The sequence below is a fragment of the Mirounga angustirostris genome, unplaced genomic scaffold, assembly GCF_029215605.1.
Source record: "Mirounga angustirostris isolate CCGP_5_RB_7025 unplaced genomic scaffold, mMirAng1.0.hap1 SCAF_14, whole genome shotgun sequence".
Taxonomy (NCBI): Eukaryota; Metazoa; Chordata; class Mammalia; order Carnivora; family Phocidae; genus Mirounga; species Mirounga angustirostris.
Genome location: NW_026991722.1, coordinates 89,966,969 through 89,990,558, shown reverse-complemented (window position 1 = coordinate 89,990,558; position 23,590 = coordinate 89,966,969). Strand labels below are relative to the sequence as shown.

At 43.9% G+C, this 23,590-nt stretch overlaps 1 protein-coding gene across 1 annotated transcript in view; it reads right to left on the bottom strand.

The window, feature by feature from the left end:
* The window catches only part of OSBP2 (oxysterol binding protein 2), a 167,922-nt gene that overhangs the window by 126,996 nt on the left and 17,336 nt on the right, over window positions 1-23,590 (bottom strand). The window contains exon 2 of the mRNA XM_045887311.2: window positions 7,401-7,609. Within this exon, the coding sequence (XP_045743267.1) occupies window positions 7,401-7,609 (209 nt within the window). The remainder of the gene's footprint in view (window positions 1-7,400; window positions 7,610-23,590) is intronic.

Below are 23,590 nucleotides of genomic sequence, written 5' to 3'. Positions count from 1 at the left end.
AAACATGTCTTGCACAGCATGGTACTGGCACAAAAACAGACATACAGACCAATGGAACGGAATAGAGAACCCAGATATGGACCCTCAACTCTATGGTCAAATAATCTTTGACAAAGCAGGAAAAAACATGCAATGGAAAAAAGACAGTCTCTTCAATAAATGGGAAAATTGGACAGCCACATGCAGAAGAATGAAACTCGACCATTCTCTAACACCACTCACAAAGATAAACTCAAAGTGGATGAAAGACCTCAATGTGAGACAGGAATCCATCAAAATCCTAGAAGAGAACATAGGCAGTAACATTGGCCTTTGACATCAGCCACAGCAACTTCTTTCAAGATACATCTCCAAAAGCTAGTGAAACAAAAGCAAAAATGAACTTTTGGGACTTCATCAAGATAAAAAGCTTCTGCACAGCAAAGGAAACAGTCAACAAAACAAAGAGGCAACCCACAGAATGGGAGAAGATATTTGCAAATGACACTACAGATAAAGGGCTGCTATCCAAAATCTATAAAGAACTTCTCAAACTCAACACCCAAAAAACAAATAATCAAGTCAAAAAGTGGGCAGAAGAGGTGAACAGACACTTCTCTGAAGAAGACATACAAATGGCTAACAGACACATGAAAAAATGTTCATCATCATTAGCCATCAGGGAAATCCAAATCAAAACCACACTGAGATACCACCTTACACCAGTTAGAATGGCCAAAATGGACAGGAAAGAAGCAACAAATGTTGGAGAGGTTGTGGAGAAAGGGGAACCCTCTTACACTGTTGGTGGGAATGCAAGTTGGTACAGCCACTTTGGAAAACAGTGTGGAGGTACCTCAAAAATTTAAAAATAGAGCTACCCTATGACCCAGCAATTGCACTCCTGGGTATTTACCCCAAAGACACAGATGTAGTGAAAAGAAGGGCCATATGCACCCCAATGTTCATAGCAGCAATGTCCGCAATAGCCAAACTGTGGAAAGAGCCGAGATGCCCTTCAACAGATGAATGGATAAAGAAGATGTGGTCCATATATACAATGGAATATTACTCAGCCATCAGAAAAGATGAATACCCAACTTTTACATCAACATGGATGGGGCTGGAGGAGATTATGCTAAGCGAGATAAGTCAAGCAGAGAAAGTCAATTATCATATGGTTTCACTTATTTGTGGAACATAAGGAATAACATGGAGGACATTAGGAGAAGGAAGGGAAAAATGGGGGGCGGAATTGGAGGGAGAGATGAACCATGAGAGACTATGGACCTGAGAAACAAACAGGATTCTAGAGGGGAGGGGGGAGGGGGGATTGTTTAGCCCGGTGATGGGTATTAAGGAGGGCACGTACTGCATGGAGCACTGGGTGTTATACGAAAACAATGGATCGTGGATCACTACATCAAAAACTAATGATGTATTGTATGGTGACTAACATAATATAATAAAATTAAAAACTACAAAAAAAAAAAAACATGGGGCGCCTGGGTGGCTCAGTTGGTTAAGCAACTGCCTTCGGCTCAGGTCATGATCCTGGAGTCCCGGGATCAAGTCCCGCATCGGGCTCCCTGCTCGGCGGCGAGTCTGCTTCTCCCTCTGACCCTCCTCTCTCTCATGCTCTCTGTCTCTCATTCTCTCTGTCTCAAATAAATAAATAAAATCTTTAAAAAAAAAAAAAACATGTCTTGCAAATATTCTCTCCCATTCTGTGGATTGTCTTTTCCCTTTCTTGGTAAGTGTCCTTAGATGCACAAAAGTTTTAAATTTTGATAAAGTCTGATTCATGTATTTTTTGTCTTTGGCTACTTGTGTTTTTGGTGTCATATCTAAAAGGCCATTGCCAAACTCAAGGTCATGAAGATTTACTCCTTTTTTTTTTTCTTAGAGCATTATGGTTTTAACCTTTATATTTAGGTCTTTGATGCATTTGATCATATGTGGTGTGAGGTAGAGGTCCAACTTCATTCTTTTGCATGTGGACATCCAGTCATCTCAGCACCATTTGTGGAAGAGACTATCATTTCCCTGTTGAATGACCTTGGTACCCTTGTTGAAAATCCATTGCCCATATTTCTAGACTCTCAATTTTATTTCATTGATCTGCATGTCTATCCTTAGGTCAGTACCACACTGTTTCGATTGTTGTAGCTTTTTCCTTAAATATTTATTTATTTATTTTAGAGAGAGAGAGCATGCTGAGGGGAGGGGCAGAGGGAGAGGGAGAGAGAAACTCAAGCAGACTCTGTGCTGAGTGTGGAGCCTGATGTGGGGCTCAATCTCACGATTCTGAGACCTCATGACCCTGAGATCACCACCGGAGCCAAAACCAAGAGTTGGACGCTTAACTAACTGTGCCACCCTGGCGCCCCTTGATTGTTATAGCTTTATAGTAAGTTTTGAAACTGGAAAGAGTTCTCTAACTTTGTCTTCTTTTTCAAGATTGTTTTAGCTATTTTGGGTTCTCTGGGATGGTTTTTTCTAAGAAAAAAGGCCATTGGAATTTTGATATGGATTGTATTGAATCTATACATTGCTTTGGGCAGTATTGCCATCTTAATAATATTAAGTCTTCCAATCCATGAACACATCTTTCCATTTATTTAGGTCTTTAATTTCTTCTGCAATTTTTTTGTTTTTGTTTTTTTAGTTTTCAGTGAACAACTCATCTCCTTGGTTAAATTTATTCCTCAGTATTTTATTATTTGTCATGATATTTAAGTGGAATTATTTTCTTCATTTCCTTTTTGGAGAGTTCATTGTATGTATAGAGAAATACAAGTGACGTTTGTTGATCTTGTGCCCTGCAGCTTTGCTGAATTTGTGTATTAGCTTTAATAGTTTTGTGTGTGTGTGTGTATGTGTGTATTCTTGGGGATTTTCTATATATAGGATTTTGTCATCTGCTAATAGAAAGGTTTACTGCTTTCTTTCCAATTTTTCCTTTGGTTTCCTTTTCTTGTCTAAAACTTCCAGTACAATGTAGAATAGCCATGGTGAAAATAGGCATTCTTGTCTTGTTCCTGATCTTTGGGGAAAACTTCCAGTTTTTTAACCATTGAATATGATGTTAGCTCTGGGTTTTTCATAAATGCGCTTTATCATGTTGAGGAAGTTAGCCCCTAGTCTGACTTTGCTGATTTTTTTTTTTAAGATTTTATTTATTTATTTGACACAGAAAGAGATAGCAAGAGCAGGAACACAAGCAGGGGGAGTGGGAGAGGGAGAAGCTGGCTTCCCGTCGAGCAGGGAGCCCGATGTGGGGTTCGATCCCAGAACCCTGGGATCATGACCTGTGAGCCAAAGGCAGATGCTTAACAACTGAGCCACCCAGGAGCCCCCTTTGCTGATGTTTTTATCATGAAAGGGTGTTGAATTTTGTCAAATCCTCTTTCTGTGTCAGCTGAGATGATCATGTGAGGGTTTTTTTCCTTTAATCAATGTAGTGTATTATACTGATTGGTTTCTTATGTTGAACTGCCCTTGCATTCCTGGGATAAATCCCACTTGGTGGGAGCATGTGTATAATCCTTTTGATATGCTGTTGGATTTTGTTTGCTGATATTGTGTTGAGGGGTTTTACATTTATATTCATAAGGGATAATGGTCTATAGTTTTCTTTTCTTGTGATGTCTTTGTTTGGCTTTGGTATAGTGCCAGGCACACAGAGTAAGTTAGAAAGTGTTTCCCTCCTCTTCATGTTTTGGAAGTTAGAGAAGGATTGGTATTAATTCTTTTTAAATGTTTAGTAGAATTCATCAGTGAAACCATCTGGTCCTGGACTTTTCTTTGTTGGGAGATTTTTGAGGACTGATTCAAATTCTTTACTTATTATTTTCTATTTCTTCTTCAATCAGTTTGGTAACTTGTGTGTTTCTAGGAATTTGTCCATTTCATCTATTTTGTCTAATTTCTTTTTTTTTTTTTAAAGATTTTTTTTATTTACTCATTTGAGACACAGAGATACAGAGAGAGAGCATGAGCAGGGGGAGCAGCAGAGGGAGAGGGGGAAGCAGACTCCCCGCTGAGCAGGGAGCCCGATGCGGGACTCGATCCCAGGACCCTGGGATCATGACCTGAGCCGAAGGCAGACGCTTAACCATCTGAGCCACCCAGGCGCCCCTATTTTGTCTAATTTCTTGACACACAATTGCTCATAGTATTGTTTTATAATCCTTTTTATTTCTGTAAGTTCAGTAGTAATGTCCTCATTTTCATTTCTGATTTTAGTAATTTGAGTCTCCTCTATTTTTTTCCTAATCAGTCTAGCAAAAGGTTTGTCAATTTCACTGATTGTTTCAAAGAATCAACTTTTAGTTTCACTGATTTTTTGCTATCGTTTTTCTATTCTCTATTTCATTTATCTCAACTCTGATATTTATTGTTTCTTTCTGCTAGCTTTGGTTTAGTCTGATCTTCTTAATCTAGTTCCTTAAGATGGACGGTTTGGTTATTGATTTGAGATTTTCTGTCTTTTTAAATGCATATTTTATAGCTATAAATTTCCCTCTGAGCACTGCTTTTGCTGTATCCCATAAATTTTGGTATGTTGTGTTTTCATTTTCATCCATCTCAAAGTATTGTCTAATTTCCCTTGTGATTTCATCTTTGAATCATGGGTTGTTCAAGAGTGTTTTGTTTAATTTCTACATATTTGTAAATTTTCTAGTGTTTCTTCTGTAATTGAGTTCTAGCTTCATTTCACTATAGTTAGAAAAGATACTTTGTATGATTTCAATCTTCTTAAATCTATTGAGACTTGTTTTGTGGCCTAACATTTAGTGTTTCATGGAGAATTTTTCACATGCACTTGAGAAGAATGCATGTGTTCTGCTTTGTTGAGTGAGTGTTCTGTATATGTCTGTTAAGTCTAGTTCGTTTATGGCACCCAAGAGTTGTAAGCTGTGCAGTTATAGGATTAAATGCCCATTTTTTAATATGTCATTCTGCCTGCAGTTTGGAGAACTGACTGGAAACAGGAAGACAGTGAGGAGGTTGTTGCAGGCATCCAGCTAAGGGGATGGTGCCTGGACTGGGGGGTGGCAGAAAAGCTGGAGAGTAGCAGATGTTTTCAAGAAGTAAGTAGAGGTAGGAAGTAGGCTTCCTGCTAGATTAGAGATGGTCCACAGTCTAAAAGGGACAGATAGGCCCCGGGATGACCTGCAGGGGGTCTGTCTGCAGTGCCCTTGACCTAGCTTGGTCGCTATCAGCCAGAGTCAAGGAGAACCACACCAGACTGCCTTCCCTCATTCAGGGTTACCTGAAACTGACTCCATGTGAAAAGTTGCAAACCACAACTCTCCAACATCAGCCTGAGAATGGTGGAAGAAGGGTGTTGCTTTGCAGAGAATGCTACTACAAGACCTATTTTTCAGGAAATAATCAACCTTTCTATACAAGCACAGTACCTTCCTGAAGGCTTCTCTTTCACATACATTAGTTCATTTATGTTTCAAAATATCCAAAGGAGAGGAATCCATTCCTCATCAACATATAGCAAGTGCTACCTTGAATTGTACCTGAATGTTTGTCCTGTGTCTTTACCTGGGAGGCTAACCCCTGGGGACACAAGACATGTGCTGTGTCTCCAGCCCCTGACTATGTCAAGGGGTATGAATGGAAGGAAGGTGAGCCTGAGGCAACTCCCTCTGGGGTCCCAACCTCTCCTAGAAGAAGTCCAGGCTTCACAATTCCTAGCACTGCCCAGCTGAGTTAACAAGCATTCACCATAGTGGCTTTCCATAGGCCTCCAAACAGAGCGCACAGGTCCTACTGGGGGTCTCGGCATAGCCCTTGCCTGAGATGGCCCCAACATCCTCCTTCACAGGAAAGGGAGTGGTACCCTGGGGGCCCCTTGCCAAGCTCAGCATCACTGTTGACACACCAGAGTCACATGAGTGCTGACCTCAAGGAAGAGTCACCGGGTCAGGGGGGGAGCCATGCTCCAAACGTGTGAGACCAAAAGAAAAGGTCAGACCGATATTCAGTGACCTTCAATGTGCACTGAGAAGCTAGTACTGGGGGAGACCCCAACACAATGAGACTAGGTATGGGGCATGGTGACTGGTATCATAGACCCTCTCATCCTGCTTTGTGCTAGAGCTCCTTCCACAGGACTCCCTGTCTCCCCAACCAGCTTATGTGATAATCCTGGAGAGCAGAGCCTGTGACTCATCTCACCTGGAGCCCTGCTTTGCTAAAAGAACTCCACATAGGTCTAAGGAAACACACACCATTTTGTGTTAGCTTCAGAAGAACCACAGCTTCCCAATCTTTCCTGCTCGTGTGTGTGTAGACCTAGTTTTCACCCGACAGAAACATGTGCTCTCACTCTGGGTGGACAAGACAGTGGGAGGCAGGCATTCTCACACACTGCTACAGGCATCTGATCGTATAACCCCTATGGAGGGCCGCTTGACAATCTCTCAGAATTATAAATGCACACTTCTGTTAACCCAGCCACCCCGCCCCCTGGAACGTATACTTCATTTATACTTCTGCAAATGTGAAATGAAATGCAAGGTTACTCATTGCAGCACAGTGTGTCATAACAAAATAAACAACCTAAATGTTCATCAACAGATGCTGGGTTAAATAAACTATGATACATCCGTACAACAAAGCGCTAGACTTTTGTAAAAACGAGGAGGAAGTTTCTTACGTACTGATAGGGAAAAAAATTCTAAAATATATTGCTAAATGGAAAGAAAGCAAGGTGGAAGACTGCATTTAGTTTAAAATAAGTACCAATTTTAATATATACGTAAAAGACACAAGGTAGCTCTGGTTGCCTCTGGGAGGGATCACAGGGTGGGTGTGGCTGGGAACAAGAGTCAAGGGCAGGAGTCACTGCATGTGCTTTTGAAACTGTTGGCTTATGAATCATGTAAAGACATTACATATTAAGAAAGTGACTGCATTAAAGTAAACACTTAAATGTCTTGCCCAGGATATCTGAGCTGGCCTTCCACCTCAGCAAAGGCAGCATCTCTGGCTAAATGGTCTTTCAGTCTCCACAATGGGCCTGGGAAAAAGTCTCGCCCCAGGGACAGGTGCACAGTCCTGGACTCCCACCCCTGCTGCTGCCTCTGGATCTCACCCACTGCAGCATCTGAAGGGTCTGCTGAAGTCCAGGAACCAGACTTGTCCAAAGAAAAACACACACAACCCTGCTCACCACAAATATTTCTATCCCAAGAACTGCCAGCCAACCTTGACCACCTGAGGTCATTGCTGAGGACACATGGAGCTGAATAGGAAGGGTGAACACATACCTCTACCTTCCAGGGTTGGTCTGGACTAGCCTGGGTCTCCTGGTCACCACCACACCCAAACGCTTTCAATTCCCACTCTCTCCAGACCCACGACACTGTGTGTATACCCGCTCACTGAGGGCTCACTACCTGAGTGGCTGCTCATCATGTGGACAGCCTTGGCCTTGGCCAGCTCCAGGGCGGTGATCCACTGCTGTCGCTCCACCTCCGAGCTGGCCTTGAGGTGGTAGGTCCTTGCCCCACTGGTTAGCACGATACCGCAAGAGTCCTCCGTGTCAAAGTGCGCGGTGGACAGGTTGATGGTGCCACGGCAGGTGTGGGCCATTTCACCCTGATTTCTGTAGGATGCAAGAGAAGGTATGGGGTGAGGCTCCCAAACTCAATAGCTCGAAACTGAAGAAAGCCTCAAGGCAAATCCTCAGAATCTCAGACCCTTTGAGCTGGAGAGACCCTGGAGTCGGAGCTAGGAGATAATGCCTGGTGGGACTGACTGGAAGGGGCTTGGCCGAGGGGTGCTCAGTGGGGAGATGGCAAGAGGGAGGAGGGCCTGCATCAGTGCCAAATGCAGGGTATGCCTGCGGTGGGCTGAGCCCTTGCAGACACCAGGAAATGGAGAAGGCTGACCGTCTAGGGTCCTGCGAGGCAGCGTAGACATCTAACTCCATCCCAGCTGCCTTCCACTAAACCTCAGAACCACAGAGTTGGAGCAGGATGGGAATCTGCCACTGAAAATGAGATTAGAGACTTGGAACCTCAGGGGGTGAACTTGGAGGTACCCCCTAGCAGGAGTGACCTGGCCAACAGAGATCTGCAGGGCAAGGATGCCACCACACCAAATGAGAAGAAGTTAATGGCTGGCCTAACGCAGGGTGACCTCATGACAGGGACTGACCCTTTGTCGGTTATAAGATTGTGGAGCTAATGGTACCAAAGTAAGGGGAAGCAGAGGTGACTGAAGTGTGGGTCATTTCCAGCTGTGACCAAAGTCTGAAAATGGAGATGCAACCATCATGACTGGATCTTCTTAACTCACTCCTTCACACACTCAAAGGAAATTCAGAACCCTCACAACATACCAAATTTCCTTCCACAGAGAGGGTTGGAAAAGGAAGAGCCATTGGTCAGCACATAACACTGCCAGTGGCAGGAGCTCGTTCGGCAATTCTTTTTTTTTTTTTTTTTTCGTCTTTTTGTTGTTGTTGTTTGGCAATTCTGCTGGCCTCTGATGCTTCTTCATTTCCCCTGGTTGTTCCTCATCTGCTACTTTCTTGATTCTTCTACCAGCTCTATTTTCTTCTTTTTCTTTTTCTTTCTTCTTCTTTTTTTTTTAAAGATTTATTTTTTTTATTTATTTGACAGAGAGAGAGAGAGACAGCGAGAGAGGGAACACAAGCAGGGGAAGTGGGAGAGGGAGAAGCAGGCTTCCCGCTCCATCTCACAACCTTGAGATCATGACCTGAGCCAACATCAAGAGTCAGATGCTTAACCCACTGAGGCACCCCTCTTCTACCAGTTCAAAAGTCAAATGACTTGACACTCGGGAAGACATTCAGCTTTCATGTGAACAGTGGCCGCCTTTTCCAATTCCCTCCTGCTTTGGTTACAGTCCTTGGAGAAGATGATGTAGTTTATATCTGAGGAAAGGTCCAGCTCATAGGTGCTGATGTCTTCCACTTGAAGGAGACTCCTAATTTATAAAATTACTGGCAAGGTTGGGCATGCCTGTTGGAAGCCTGCCCTTTTAGATTCAAGGGCTTTCAGGCTAGAGACTGTTCCACTATTAAACAGTCTAGTAATTAACCAAAAATGCCACTGCGGCTCAGCTCAAAAAAGAGAGGAGGGTGACTGTTCTAGACAGAAGGAACAGAAAGGGCAAAGACCATGGGGCCAAGTGGAGTTTACAGCTTTGAGAAAATAGGAAAAACTTATGTGTGGCTGGAGCATTGAGAACAACAGAGTGAATGAGAAAAAGATGAAGCTAGAAAATTGTGTAGGGACCAAATGTACTGCCTTTCAGGTGATGCTAAGGATTTAGACTTTTGTCTCAAAACAAAAACAATGGGCTTGCTGGGCCTCATGTCAAGAAAGGAGCAGGGGTGGCCAAGAGTTACAGAAATTCCTTTGGAAAATGGGGAATAGAAGTATCTGGAGTGAGACGGTATATGGAAGCCTGACCACTGTGTGGCACGAGGGCTGGGCTGGAAGTTATCTAGTGGCTATTGTTTTGGATTACAATCTAGTGACTAAAATAAATACCCCTGAGTCCATGCTGATGTAAGTAAATAGTGGAAGGATAAATGAATGCGGGAGAAAGGACAGATCTTCCTTAATAAAAGTAGATGTGATCATAGAAATAGAAAATCACTGAATGCAATGTGGGATTCTGCACTGGATTATAAAATTTAAAAAAAAAGACATTAGAGAAAAACTTGTGAAATATGAATAAAGTCAGAGGTTTAGTTAATAGTATCATACAACGTTAATTTCCCACTTTTGACAATTTTACTTTGCTGAGATAAGATGTTAACATTAGGGGAAGCTAGATGAAGGGTATGTGAGAACTCTCTGAACTTGCAACTTTTCTGTAAGTCTAGGTTTTTTTTCTTTTCTTTCTTTTACTTCTTGTTAGTAGTAGATCACCAGTTTATTATAAAAGTACACAACTCAGGAACAGCCAGATGGAAGAGATACATAGAATAAGGTATGGGGAAATGGTATGGGGCTTCCACGTTCTCTGAGTGTGCCACTGTCCCCAAATCTCCACATGTTCACCAACCTGGAAATTCTCCAAACTGTGGTCTAAGTTACTTCAAAATTAAAAATAATTCCTATTAATGCTGCCATCACACTCTGCCCAGGACCATAGCTGGTATGAAATCTTGTATCCAGAACCAAGAATTCACTTGCCCTCAGGCTCAGTGACAGGGTTGGAGATATTCCCAATGTCACTGAAGGACAGAAGCCCTAAGTCCCCATCATAACATATGGTTCTGGACTAGGCTTTATAAAGAGTGAGGCGAAGGCACTTTAAAAATCACTAGAAAAAGAAGAGTAGAGTGGTGGGTAAGGCTCAGGGAGGGAGGGAGAATCTCCCAGTCAAGACAAACTGAAAACCAAAATTCAAAACCCATGAAGGAAATCAATGCTAACAAAGAAAACAACAAAGTCAAATGCTCAGCAGATGAATCACTTCAGACAAAAATGGATCTATCAGAACAATATTTTTTAAATGAACATAAATAGGCTTAATATTCTTAAAGATGAAGGAATAGCATCAATAAAGAGCAATAATTTGTGAAACAAAACCTGGTAAAAACAAAACAAGAACAAGTAGACATGAAAAAGTAACAAGAGAATTTCAGCAAATGAAAATGTAGCAGATAAACTTTACCAGTCACCCAGCAGATTTAACCATCTAAATTTAACCTTAACTCTTTGTAACTAGAGTTACTTTTCATTAAAAGACTTGAGGAGATTCATTTTTCAGTTTTACTTTTCTGCATTATTGGAAGAAATTATATAGAGGCACATGTGAATTTAGGAACTAAAGGCCCACTAAAATCATCAAGGTCCAATACATTTGCTTGTCTTGGAATTTAACTCTGTTCTTTTTTCTTTCACTTAGATGTTTTGTGGTCAATCTATTCTCCACCAGTAGCCAAAGTGATATTTTTTGTCCTGTTACTCAGTTTTTTAAAAATTTCAGTGCCTTCAAAGTAAGTCCCAAAAGGGTCTAAAATTCAGGGAGGGACATTTCCTAAAATTCAGGTTGCTTTCTGGGAGTGGTACACCTACCCATGTTGCATATAAAAGTTTTTGTTTCTCCCATTGTGAGTTCTGGCTGAGGCAACCCTTTCTATGAGAGCTGACCTTCCAGGGCCATCCACCAGCCCAGATGGTGGAAAAGTTAAAGCCCCACTCATAGCACACTGTGGACTTGGGTCTACAAGCTGCAGTGGCAACTCCTGTCCTACCTGCCCTGGGACGCGAGCTTTGGAGGTGTGCAACAACCTCGAACCATCTATTCTAATCGAGCCCTGGGTGTCCTCAGTGCCTTGAGACAAACCAGGCCATGTCCTAGGGCCTGCCAGTTATGTCAGAGCTCATATCCAGCACACGTGATCATTTATCTTCTGCCAGTTTTTAAAAGAAACCTTCTGTGGCATTACTTTACATTTGGTGGATATTTGAAGTACTTAGAACAAGTAGAGACAAAATATGGAACACCTGCCATAAACATAACTGTAAGAGAGGTTAACCATAACTAACATCATTCTAAGTGAGTCACACTGACTCTCAACCAAATAATATTCATCCAGTTCTGATGGCCAATGTCCTTGTCAGAGATGAGAATATGACACCAGCTATCAGAACTTGGAAGCCTGTAATAGTTAATGTAGCATTTGGCTAGTGACTAACCCAACCCACCTGTATGGAATAACAAACCTTATGCGCCAGCTCAGAGTCCCCTCACCACCTCTTCTCTTACCTCTCTTGGTACACCATTTGGCTTGAGTCGCCCCTCCATTTCTGGGCTTGGAAGGGATGCTAGTCTCAGAGTATGGGATCTGGCTTCCTGATGGGCCATCAAGAGACTGGATTTTTGCAACCCACTAATGTGAAAAGGTTAGCACCTCACAGGCTGAACAATGACCAGTGGGAAGTGGGAAATGGATGGGAAGGTAAATTCTCCTCATTTTCCCCCTCAGGGGACCTTTCCAAAGCACATTATATCCTCGCAAACCTTCTGGAGAAGTCCATAAGCCCAGAGAACATGAGTAGTCTCTGTAACACTTGCAGTTTGCTGTGAAGTGGTGGCTAGCCCATTAAAATCTCACATCACTTTGCATCTTTCCCTGGCCTTTCTTTACCTTTTTGCCTCCACATCACCAAGGATCATCTTGCTGAATGTCCAACCTGCCATGGCAGCAGGAGGGACCGACACTAAACCTCCATGGCATGACCCACTCCTTGGAAAAAACAAGACAGCCACCAACTAGTTTAGACCACTTTTACCTTGGGAGAGTGGGAATTGAGCGATTTTTCCTTACTGGAATCAATGTGTTTTCTGGTAATGGGGTTGCCTTCAGCAGCACTATGGTCCAACAGTTATTGAATCCTCATTTGCTGGCCTGGATTCTCATATGACACAGCCTCAGACTAAGTCACCCATTTCAACCAAGGAAGTGAACCAATGACTCCTGACTGGAGTTCGCTGATCTCACTGTGAAACCCTGTTGTCACTCAGGAGGAGCCAACCTGACAGAAGAAAGGAATGGCCTATTGAAGGCTCAGCTGGGACGTCCACTGAAGAGATGTATTATGTGCTTGAGGGACTATCCTCCAAGATGAAGTATATGCCTTGAACTGACAACTGATATCTGGTGCTGTGTCCTGTATAATTACGAAGACGGGCCCAGGAGTGGCCCTGCTCACCATTACACACGGTGACCCCTTGCAGAATTTGTGCTTCCCTTCAACTGGGCTCAGCTGGATTAGAGGTTCTGCTTCCAGGGAAAGGGGAAACACAACACAATAAGGCTTCCATTCAATCAGAAGCTGATGCTATCCCCAGGCCACTTTCTGCTCCTCACGACAGCGACCAACAGACCAAGAAGGGAGTGACTGCTGGGGTTACTGATGCAAACTGCCATGGAAAGTTAGGTTAGAAAAAAAAAAAAAAAAAAAAAAAGTTAGGTTAGGGCACATATGGGGATGGGAGGGGAATGTCTGGAATCAAGTTGAGAGGATTCCCTGGGGACTTTCTTAATATTTCCATGTCTGGTACTGGTTACTAATGGGCAAAGCAACCAGGAACTCAGGACAAATGTCACAGGCCAGCCAAAGTGCTATCAGAGAGTGAAGAGGATCTAGAACAGGTGGTAAAGGAGGAAGATAATGAATATCAATTATAGTGTTGGGACAGACACAGCAGCAGCAAATGAGCTTGTTTCATGGCCTTCTTGCTTCTGTCTTCCAGGCAACACCAGCTGGCCACCAGGAAGGGGACTCTGTCACTGATTGGACTTGAACCTCCCCTCCCAGGGAAGGGGTAAAGATGTCTTCGTTCTCTCAGGAGAATGGAGGTCCCCACATCGTAGTAGGAGAGCTGACACCATGGGAGGGCACGAGTGGACCTGAGTAGCGCAAGGTGTGGAGCGTATTGGACACAAACCTTGTGCACCTTCTCAGATTCCCTCGACCACCTCCTTCTCTGTCTCTCTCAGTCGGTACCTCATCTTTGCCCAATTGTCCCTTCACTTCTGGACTTCCATGAAATGCCACAGTGGGAAATGGGAGGTGGAAGCAAAGGGGACAGATCAAGTCCCCTCCGCTCTTCCTTCTGCAGACTGCTCACAGGTATGTTTTCTCCTTGCATATCTTCTGGAGAAGTCCATGTGCCAGACCTGCTGTGTCTCTCTGCAGCTCACTGTGAAGTGACATCCATCCTCCTGCTTCCCATTTCTGCCTCTCCGCCCTGGGATTGTATCTGTCACACAAAGTGTCCCATCTTGGGGGCGCTTGGGTGGCTCAGTCGGTTAAGCGTCTGCCTTCGGCTCCAGTAGTGATCCCAGGGTCCTGGGATTGAGCCCCTCATTGGGCTCCCTGCTCAACAGGGAGCCTGCTTCTCCCTCTGCCCCTCCCCCCAACTCATTCGAGAGAGCGTGTGTGCAGGCTATGTTTTCTAGAGGACCTTAATAAAAAATGTCCACAGGCAAAAAAAAAAAAAAAAAAATTGACAAGCAACAAATTTGAATCCAAACCCATAGAAAGACAAAAGATACTGATCTGGAGCAAAGCACTTAGCCTTGTATGTGACTTTCATTCAATGCTAACTCAATGAGTCTGATTCATTGGCAAATTCCGCTCCAATCTTCCAAACCCAAATTCAGCAAGTACTTCCTATGGGTCACTATATATAGGAATTCTTTATAAAGATAAATAAAACACATTTCCTGGCCTCAAAGAACATTCCGTCTTGTGAAAGAGACAGGCCTATAAATGGCAAGCTACTATTTAATAGGCAGAGGAAAATTAATTCAAGATGGAATATTCACTTTATGAAAATTCATTGAGTTACAGCCTTATAATTTACCTACTTTTCTGCATGTACGTTACATACAGTATATTGTGTGTTACATACATAGCCATTGTCAATAAAAATTTTGCTTTAGGGCGCCTGGGTGGCTCAGTTGGTTAAGCAACTGCCTTCAGCTCAGGTCATGATCCTGGAGTCCCGGGATCAAGTCCCACATCGGGCTCCCTGCTCAGCGGGGGGGTCTGCTTCTCCCTCTGACCCTCTTCCCTCTCATGCTCTGTCTCTCATTCTCTTTCTCAAATAAATAAATAAAATCTTAAAAAAAAAAAATTTTGCTTTAAAAACAAACTCAAAATGGAAGAATAGGTTGCCAGTGGTGGGAGCTCAGGAGACGGAATGACCCTTTCTGTCCTAGAGGGATCAAGGAGGTACCCTGGAGCAGAACTTCAAACAATGAGGGGACTCTGCCCAGGCAAAGGCTAAGAGGAGAGCCAGACCAACCCAGAGCAGTGGTGTAGGAGTGTGTGGCTCTGGGAAAGCCCAGGGACCCAGAGCAGCCAAAGGAGAAGGTCCAGACATGACCTGGCTTGATGATGGGTGTTATGAGTTAAACTGTGTCCCCCTAGAAGATATGTCGAAGTCCTAACCCCCAGTACCTGCAAATGTGACCTTATTTCGAAATATGGTCTTTGAAGATATAATCAGGTTAAGATGAGGTCATTATGGTGGGCCCTAATCCAGTATGACCTCCTTCTAAGAGGAGGAAGAAAGACACAGAGATACAGGGCAGCAGAGATGGGAGTGATGCACCTACAAGCCAAGGAACACCAAAGATCACCGGCAAACATCAGAAGCTAGCCTGGCCTGGAACAGAACCTCCCCTAGAGGCTTCAGAGACAGCGTAGCTCTGCTAACCCCTTGATTTTGACTTCTAGCCTCCAGAACTGTGAGAAAATTAGTTTCTACTGTTTTAAGCCACCCAGTTGATGGTGCTTTATTACAGTATCCCTAGGACATTACACATGATGTTTGAACAGACGAACGCAGGAATGGCCTTTTAGAAGCTCCCATGCAGCTGAGCTGGTTTCTTTCTACATTATAACCATGGGGCTGACTTCAACCTTTCATAGAGGCCCCACCTGGATCCCTCAGTCACCACAGCACCCATATGGCTCCTCTTGTTCCTAGAGCAGCCCTGCCCCAGAACTACCCATCACAGCTCAGAGCTTTGGCCTTTGTCCTAGTCTACTGAGGCTAGAGCACACAGCATGGCCTTCAGCAAAGATTCCAAGGATCCAGGTTCCACCAAGGACATGCATTAACATAAGACTTAAATGTAGAAGCAAGTTAGGAGGGAAGGGAGCAGAAGAAAAGTGATCCACTGGGGTGGCAGGAACTGTGACAAAGGGAGTGGGCTTTCGTAGCCATCAGGTTCCTGATTCCGTGGCTCCCTACAGCAGCATCAGCCACCTCCCAGCTGAGCTAGTGAGAGTCTGGAGACCGGTGATGCTCCTGAACTGCAGCTTGCAGCTGCTCCTCCAGCCCTCCCAGGGACTAGGAAGCTACCTCACCCCCTGACAGCACCGCCTTTCGGCTAACACTAGCCACAGTCATTTCTGGTATGCGCTGCTGGGGCCTGGCCAAGGCACCTTCCCAGAGGCTACATCATCTCAGAATGAATACCCGTGACTGCAAATAAGGTTTGATGGGTGCTGTTTGGGATCTCTGGCTACCAAGGCACGCACAGGCCAATCCCATGCATTTGCAGAGGGCTGTTTTGTTTTGTTTTGTTTTGCAGAGGTTTTAAAGTCTGGATCTAGAGATGCAAAATGTATAGCCAACAACCCAATTTAAAAATAGGCAAGAGATGTGAGCAGATACTTCAAAAAAGAGGATCTCCAAATGGCTAATGACCATATGAAAAAGTGCTCAACCTCATCAGTGGTCAGTAAACATATGTGTGCACCATGATCCAGCAGTTTCACTCCTCTGGACTTCCCTGTTAGGGATGTATGTTATACATGTGGTTATCAAAAGACATGTACTGGAATGTCACCAGCACTCTTCCTAAAAGCCCGAAACTGCACCACCGCGTATGTCCATCCATGCTAGAATGGATAAACAAATGGTGGCTTATCCATGCGGTGGCTAACCCAAATGGTGGAGTAGTACACAGTGCTGAGAATAAATGCATGAGAAATCCACAAACATGGGGCGCCTGGGTGGCTCAGATGTTGAGCGTCTGCCTTCGGCTCAGGTCATGATCCCAGGGTCCTGGGATCGAGCCCCGCATCGGGCTCCTTGCTCAGCGGGAAGCCTGCTTTTCCCTCTCCTGCTCCCCCTGCTTGAGTTCCCTCTCTCGCTGTGTCTCTCTCTGTCAAATAAATAAAATCTTTAAAAAAAAAAAGAACTCCACAAACAGCCTGGAAGCACCTCACAAATATAATGCTGAGCAGAAGAAGCCAGACACAAAGAAAACGTATCCCGTGAGTCTACTTAGAGAAAGTACAGTAACAGGCAAAACTAAGTGCTGGGGAAAGGAGTCAAGGCAGCAGGTCCCCATGAGGAGAGATGGGGGGACACAGTGCAGAGGCTCCTGGGTGGGGGGGCTGGTGCTGTTTTATTTCTTCAGCAGGGGCAACAGCTTGTAATTGTGTTCATTTGGGGAGCATCTTCTGAGCTATACACTTGTCACTTGTCTCTATGCATAGCAAACTTATTAAAACTTGACATTTAAAAGAATGGGGGTGTGGGGTGGGGGATTCTTTCGTAGCAGTGGAGGCAGCAACGACTAGTTCTCAAGGGCAGGAACTGTAGCCGAGCCAGGGAGCATCAACATCCAGTGCCCAGGCAGCAATGTCCTCTCCAGGACATGACTTTGGGTCATGGGTCTGGCTGCCCAGCCTGCCCTGTTCTCACCCACCTCTGTGAGCTCTGTCCTCCTGTCTTTCCAGGAAACCTATGAGCTCCTGAAGATCCGTCCAGTAAATACCTCCTTTTTTGCTTAAGATACCCAGAGCTGGGTTTCTGTTTTTCTTAACTAATAACCTGCTACTACAGGTGGACAGCAGCCACAGAAGGGACATCAGAGGGCAGAAAGGACAGTGACGAAGGTCGTGCAAGAGACACGGGCAGGAGAAATAGTACATCTCGGATCTTCTACCTCTCAGGCCACAGGGATGCTGTTAGGACCCTTCTAGGTCTAAAGAACAAAGCTCAGCTTATTCGTTCTAAGTACCACATCCTAAGGGCGTACCTTAGAACTGTCTCACCTGGATTAACCACTTGAGATGCCATAGGAAAGGCAGGAATGTTACCTCCCTGTTCCAGATGCAGAGGCTGAGAGGCTGGGCTTTGTAGGCAGCTCACTGCAGGTCCCAAAGGGGACCAAGCCACTAGAGTCAGGCCCACCCATCCACCTGCAGCCCTGCCTCTTACCCCCAGGGGTGCATGGACTTGTCCCCCAGATAGTCATCAAAGATGGTTAAATAGCACCATCCAGAAAATGCTCAATATGGCAACTGTCAGAAATGGCCAAACAGAAGCATCTCCTGCGCAGATGAGACTATCACCATGAGACCTGACACTGTTTCGCTTTGCTCCTGGCCTCATTCTTTTCCATTTAAAGCTTCCCTTGAGAAATGTTAAATAAACGCTGCTACAAATTCTATAGGAAGGACATTTCTAATGTAATTTTTAAAATAAGGCGGAGACTTGGAAGCCATTCTCCAGTTATTGAAACTCACATCACTATGAGTTTACACAAATGGAGGATGACAGACAGCAATTTATAAAGGCCAGCACACTTATCCATACAACTTACATCTAGACAGTACTTCACTCTCCATGGGAGACTGTCACAAACATGATTCCTTCAATCTTCCCAAGAACCCATAAAGTGGGCAAAGCAGACACTGATTTGTTTAGCAAATATTTATCCAGTATATTCCAAATGGCAGGCACCTGCAGGAAAGAATTAGCCTCATTTTACAGCCAAGAAAGGGGAGGAGGCCAGGAAAAGGTAAATCATGCACCTGTTATTAAAACTGGTAAATAATAAAGCCAGGCTGGAGCCGGGTTTCTCTGCCACCAGCACAGGGCTCTTTCCACGGAGAATCCTGGGGTATCCATCAGAAAATGCTTTATGTGGTCATTGCTTCTATTTGCCACTTGCCAGTGAGAACGTAAGTTCCACAAGACACAGAACTGGCCTCTCTCTCTCTCTCTCTCTCTTCCCTGCCCAGCTCAGAGCTCACATGTGGTGAGAGCTCAGAGATGGTGGGCTGGGTGCGTGAATTAATGCATGAGTGTTAACACAAGCAGGGGAACAAACCCAGGGAGGTGACCCAGCCCCGGGTCCCCCTGAAGTCCTGCCAACCTCCCACGGTTAAGGTGGAACAGCAGGATAACAGCACCCCACCCTTCCACAGCACCCCCTGAAAATCCACTAGACCCTTTTTGTGGTTCCACCAAAATGTTAGAATATCACGTACCACCCAGCAACATCTAAGGTGGTTCCTAAGATGCTTTTTTTTTTTTTAAGATTTTATTTATTTATTTATTTGACAGAGATTGAGAGCCAGAGAGATCACAGAGGGAGCAGGAGAGGGAGAAACAGACTGCCCGCTGAGCAGGGAGCCTGACGCGGAACTCCATCCCAGGAGCCGAAGGCAGACGCTTCACCGACTGAGCCACCCGGGCGCCCCGGCTCCCAAGATTCTTACATGGAAAGCCTGTCACAGAATATTAGACAAATGCTTTAGAGCTCAAATTTATACTAAAATGTCCCATCAGGTAGAAAATGGATGAATATGCCGCTTTTACTGCCAATGGAATAACGACAAACCACAATATTTTTCCAAAAGTCATTACACTTTTAAATTGTGAGGTGGGTCTCAGGGCGCCTGGGTGGCTCAGTCCTTAGGCATCTGCCTTTGGCTCAGGTCATGGTCCCAGGGTCCTGGGATCGAGCCCCGCGTCGGGCTCCCTGCTCCACGGGAAGGCTGCTTCTCCCTCTCCCACTCTCCCTGCTTGAGCTCCCTCTCTCGCTGTGTCTCTCTCTGTCAAATAAGTAAATAAAATCTTAAAAAAAAAAAAAATCTGTGAGGTAGGTCAGGCGAAAGCCTCATCCCTGGACATCACTGAGCAGAATTCCAAGTCCTCTCCAGCATGCTTCCTCAACCTCCCTCAAACCCACGCCCTTCACTGCAGCTGCCCCCCAGCCCCGCACTGGGCCACGGTCATCTCTCGGCCAGACACCCCCGCAGCCTCGTCATCAGCCTCCGCTGTGCCCCTGCCAATCTACTGTTGTGCCACCCTTTTCTAAACCTCCATTCTTAATCTGTCAATATGCTGCGTTAAACCTTTCCACCACTCTCCTCTTCCTTCAGGACAAAGTCCTTGCTCCTGAATAAGACCTACCAGCTCTTCCTCCGTAAAAATGTATTGTTTCTCCTGCCCGTGTCTCTTGCACGACCTTCCTCACTGTCCTCTCTGCCCTCTGACGTCCCTTCTGTGGCCGCTGCCCACCTGTGCTAGCAGGTTCTTAGTCAAGAACAACAGAAACCCAGCTCTGGGTATCTTAAGCAAAAAAGGAGGTATTTACTGGAAGGATCTTTTGGAGCTCATAGGATGGAAGGGCAGGAGGATGGAACTCGCAGAGGTGGGGAGAGAGCAAGGCAGGCTGGGCAGCCAGACCCATGACCCAAAGTCGTGTCCTGGAGAGGACACTGCCACCTGGGCACTGGATGATGATGCTCCCTGGCTCGGCTACCTCTCCTGCCCTTGAGAACTGGTTGTTGCTGCCTCCATTGCCATGAAAGAATCCCCCCGACCCTTGTTCTTTTAAATGTCAAGTTTTAATGAAGTTTGATATAAAAAGTGGCACATTTTTCAAGGGTTGAAAGGAAAGAACTGTCAACCCAGAATCTAGTAAAAATATCCCCTGGGAATGATGGCAAAGTTAAGGACATTCTGAAATAAAGGGAAACAAAGAGATTTTGTCACCAGAAGACCTACTCTAAAAGAATGGCAAAAGATTCTCTAAAAAGAAAGGAAATGATAAAAAGAAAGAATCTTAGAATATCAGGAAGAAGAAAGAACATGATAAACAAAAATATGGGTTAAGACAATAGATGTTTCTCCTCTTGAGTCTTCTGAATTATGTTTGATGGTTGAAGCAAAAATTTAAACACTGTATGATGTGGTTCTACATGTATACAGAGGAAAATTTAAAACCAGACCATACTATAAATGGGGGCAGGTAAAGGAGCTTCCAGGGAAGCAAAGTTTCTATACTTCATTGAAACTGGTTAAATGACATCAGCAGATGCGATAAACATGTATATATAATGTAATACATGGAGAAACCACTAGAAAAGTTATCCAAAGAGATATACTCAAAAACACTATAAATTAAAGTTATCATATAACCCAGCAATTCCACTCCCAGATATATAACCAAGAGAAATGAAAACACATGTCCACACAAAAAGTTGTACAAACTTTTACAACAGCATTATACCTAAAAGGTGGAAGTAACCCAGATATCCATCAGTAGATGAATGAACACCAAAAAATGTGGTATATTATACAATGGAATCACATTCATACAATGGAATATTATTTAGCCATAAAAAAGAATGAAGTCCTGGTCTATGCTACAACTTGGATGAATCTTGAATGCTACGCTAAGTGAAAGAAGCCAGTCACAAAAGTCCACACATTGTATTATTCCATCCATATGAAAGTCCATGATAGGGAACTATATAGAGGCAGGAAGTATATGCGTGGTCACTTAGGGCTGGGGGAAGATTCAGGGGCAGATGGATGGGCAGAGTGGTGATAGCTAAAGGGAATGGGGTTTCTTTTGGAGATAATAAAAATGTTCTAAAATTGACTGTGATGGTTGCACATATCTGTGAATACATTAAAAATTATTAAGTTGTATACTTTAAATGGATGATATGCACAGTATGTGAATCATATCTCAAAGATTAGAATAACAACTTTAATACATTGAAAGGCATCAAGTCAAGAATGATACTAAAAATAAGAATGATACTAAAAAAATAAGTCATTAGTAACCCTGGAGAGATGCTAGAAGTCCAACTCATTTGTCTGATAACTGGTGAATAAAGGAAAGCATGGAACATTTTTCCTGCCATTTCCATATTAGCAAAACTATTGGGTAACCAAATGGTTAGATGAGGGGAAGTTTCTCTTTATAGAATTATTTCTACTAATAACTACAAAAGGAATGTAGATTATTAGACGTCTGCCCTCTGACGTCCCTTCTGTGGCCGCTGCCCACCTGTGCTAGCAGGTTCTTAGTCAAGAACAACAGAAACCCAGCTCTGGGTATCTTAAGCAAAAAAGGAGGTATTTACTGGAAGGATCTTTTGGAGCTCATAGGATGGAAGGGCAGGAGGATGGAACTCGCAGAGGTGGGGAGAGAGCAAGGCAGGCTGGGCAGCCAGACCCATGACCCAAAGTCGTGTCCTGGAGAGGACACTGCCACCTGGGCACTGGATGATGATGCTCCCTGGCTCGGCTACCTCTCCTGCCCTTGAGAACTGGTCGTTGATAGAATATCATCATTTTGCAACTTGTACTGAACTAATGGGTCTAGGAAATTGTCCACAATGGCTGCTGGTGTGTGTGTGTGTGTGAGAGAGAGAGAGAGAGACAGAGAGACAGAGAGACAGACAGAGACAGACTGTTGGTGCCCCGACCTAGTTTCTTCAGCCAATAAATTGTAAAGGGGAAAAAAGAGAGAATAAGAACCTATAAATCAAAAGAGACTGGGGAGCTCCTTCCCCTTTCCCAGGCTGTGCTCAGCCATGGCCTGAGGCAGAGAGGTTTGACTGGCATCACCGGCAAGATCAGCAACACTAAAGTCAAGAAAACTCAGCGAGTTGGGATGCTTGGGTGGCTCAGTTGGTTAAGCGTCTGCCTTCGGCTCAGGTCATGATCCCAGGGCCCTGGGGCTGGGTCCCTCATTGGGCTCCTTGCTCAGCAGGTAACCTGCTTCTCCTTCTGCCTGCCACTCCCCCAGCTTGTGCACTCTCTCTCTCTCTCTGACAAAAAAATAAAATCTTTAAAGAAAATTCAGCAAGTATGACTGGGTGTGGAGGGACAGACAGGATTTGGTCAGCATGGCTGAGAGAGTAGTTTCATACAGGAAACTGAGCAAATATGTAAATATATTGAGGATAGTGGGAGCCAGAGCTCTTATTGTCAGAGTCTGAAGTTGGAAATAGGCAAGGGGAAGGTGAGAAAAAAAAACTCTCTCTATCCACAGAGAGAGCCTAGAAGCAATGATGTCCCAATGACAATGAGCACACCCAGCATCCAGAATTTGGCTTCTAAATTTTCCAACAAAAGCAATTTCATCAGAGAAATGCACATTCCAGTACAAGATAAACCAGGAACATTTTGTTGTGCCACAAGTAAAGAAATGTTCAGAGTGATGGGTAATGTCAAAAAGACACAGGAGCCAGTTTAAAAAGACTCCTTCCCAAAGCTGGGAAAATTTGAGTATCAATATAAATGAGAGTTACTGATAATAACCCACTGGATGAGACCAAAATCCATGAGGTTATATTGATATGAATAGATGAGCAGATAAGTAAATAAAAAGCTCCTCCTTATAGTACAATGCATTCTAATAAATGTGCAAAGAATGGTGTTATAAGAAAAACCACCAACTGGCAGCCATCAAAATAATAACATATCTGATTCAGCCAAGAATAACCAAAGGGTACTAAAAACCAGTGCGATTTGTTAAAGAACAGTGTTTTGCCTAGCTTCAAAGTGTCTCCACATAAAAATACATTCTAATTTAATTCTAATTAATTACACATTAATTAATGATTGCATTAATTATATTCTAGCTCTATTCTAATTAATTATTCCAAGTAACTAAATTATGACTTAATTCTAATCAATTGCTTATTGATTATAATCAATTGCTTCCATTTCCAATTGTTTATTAATTCTGATTAATTGCTTATTAATTAGTTGGTTCTGATCAATTACTTATTAATTAATAATTATAAGTTAACTTTACAGTGGAGAAATCTGGCAAACACCATCTTAACCAAATGATAAAAGTCACATCACTAGTAGCAGGACAAAACATCATGTGCCTCCTGATATGATGCACTGTGAAGGACACAGTAGTGCATCCCGTGGTATTCCTGCCACAAACGCCGGAACTGAATCTAAACATAAGGGAACACTAGGCAATCCCAAATTGAGGCACATTCTACAAAGTAGT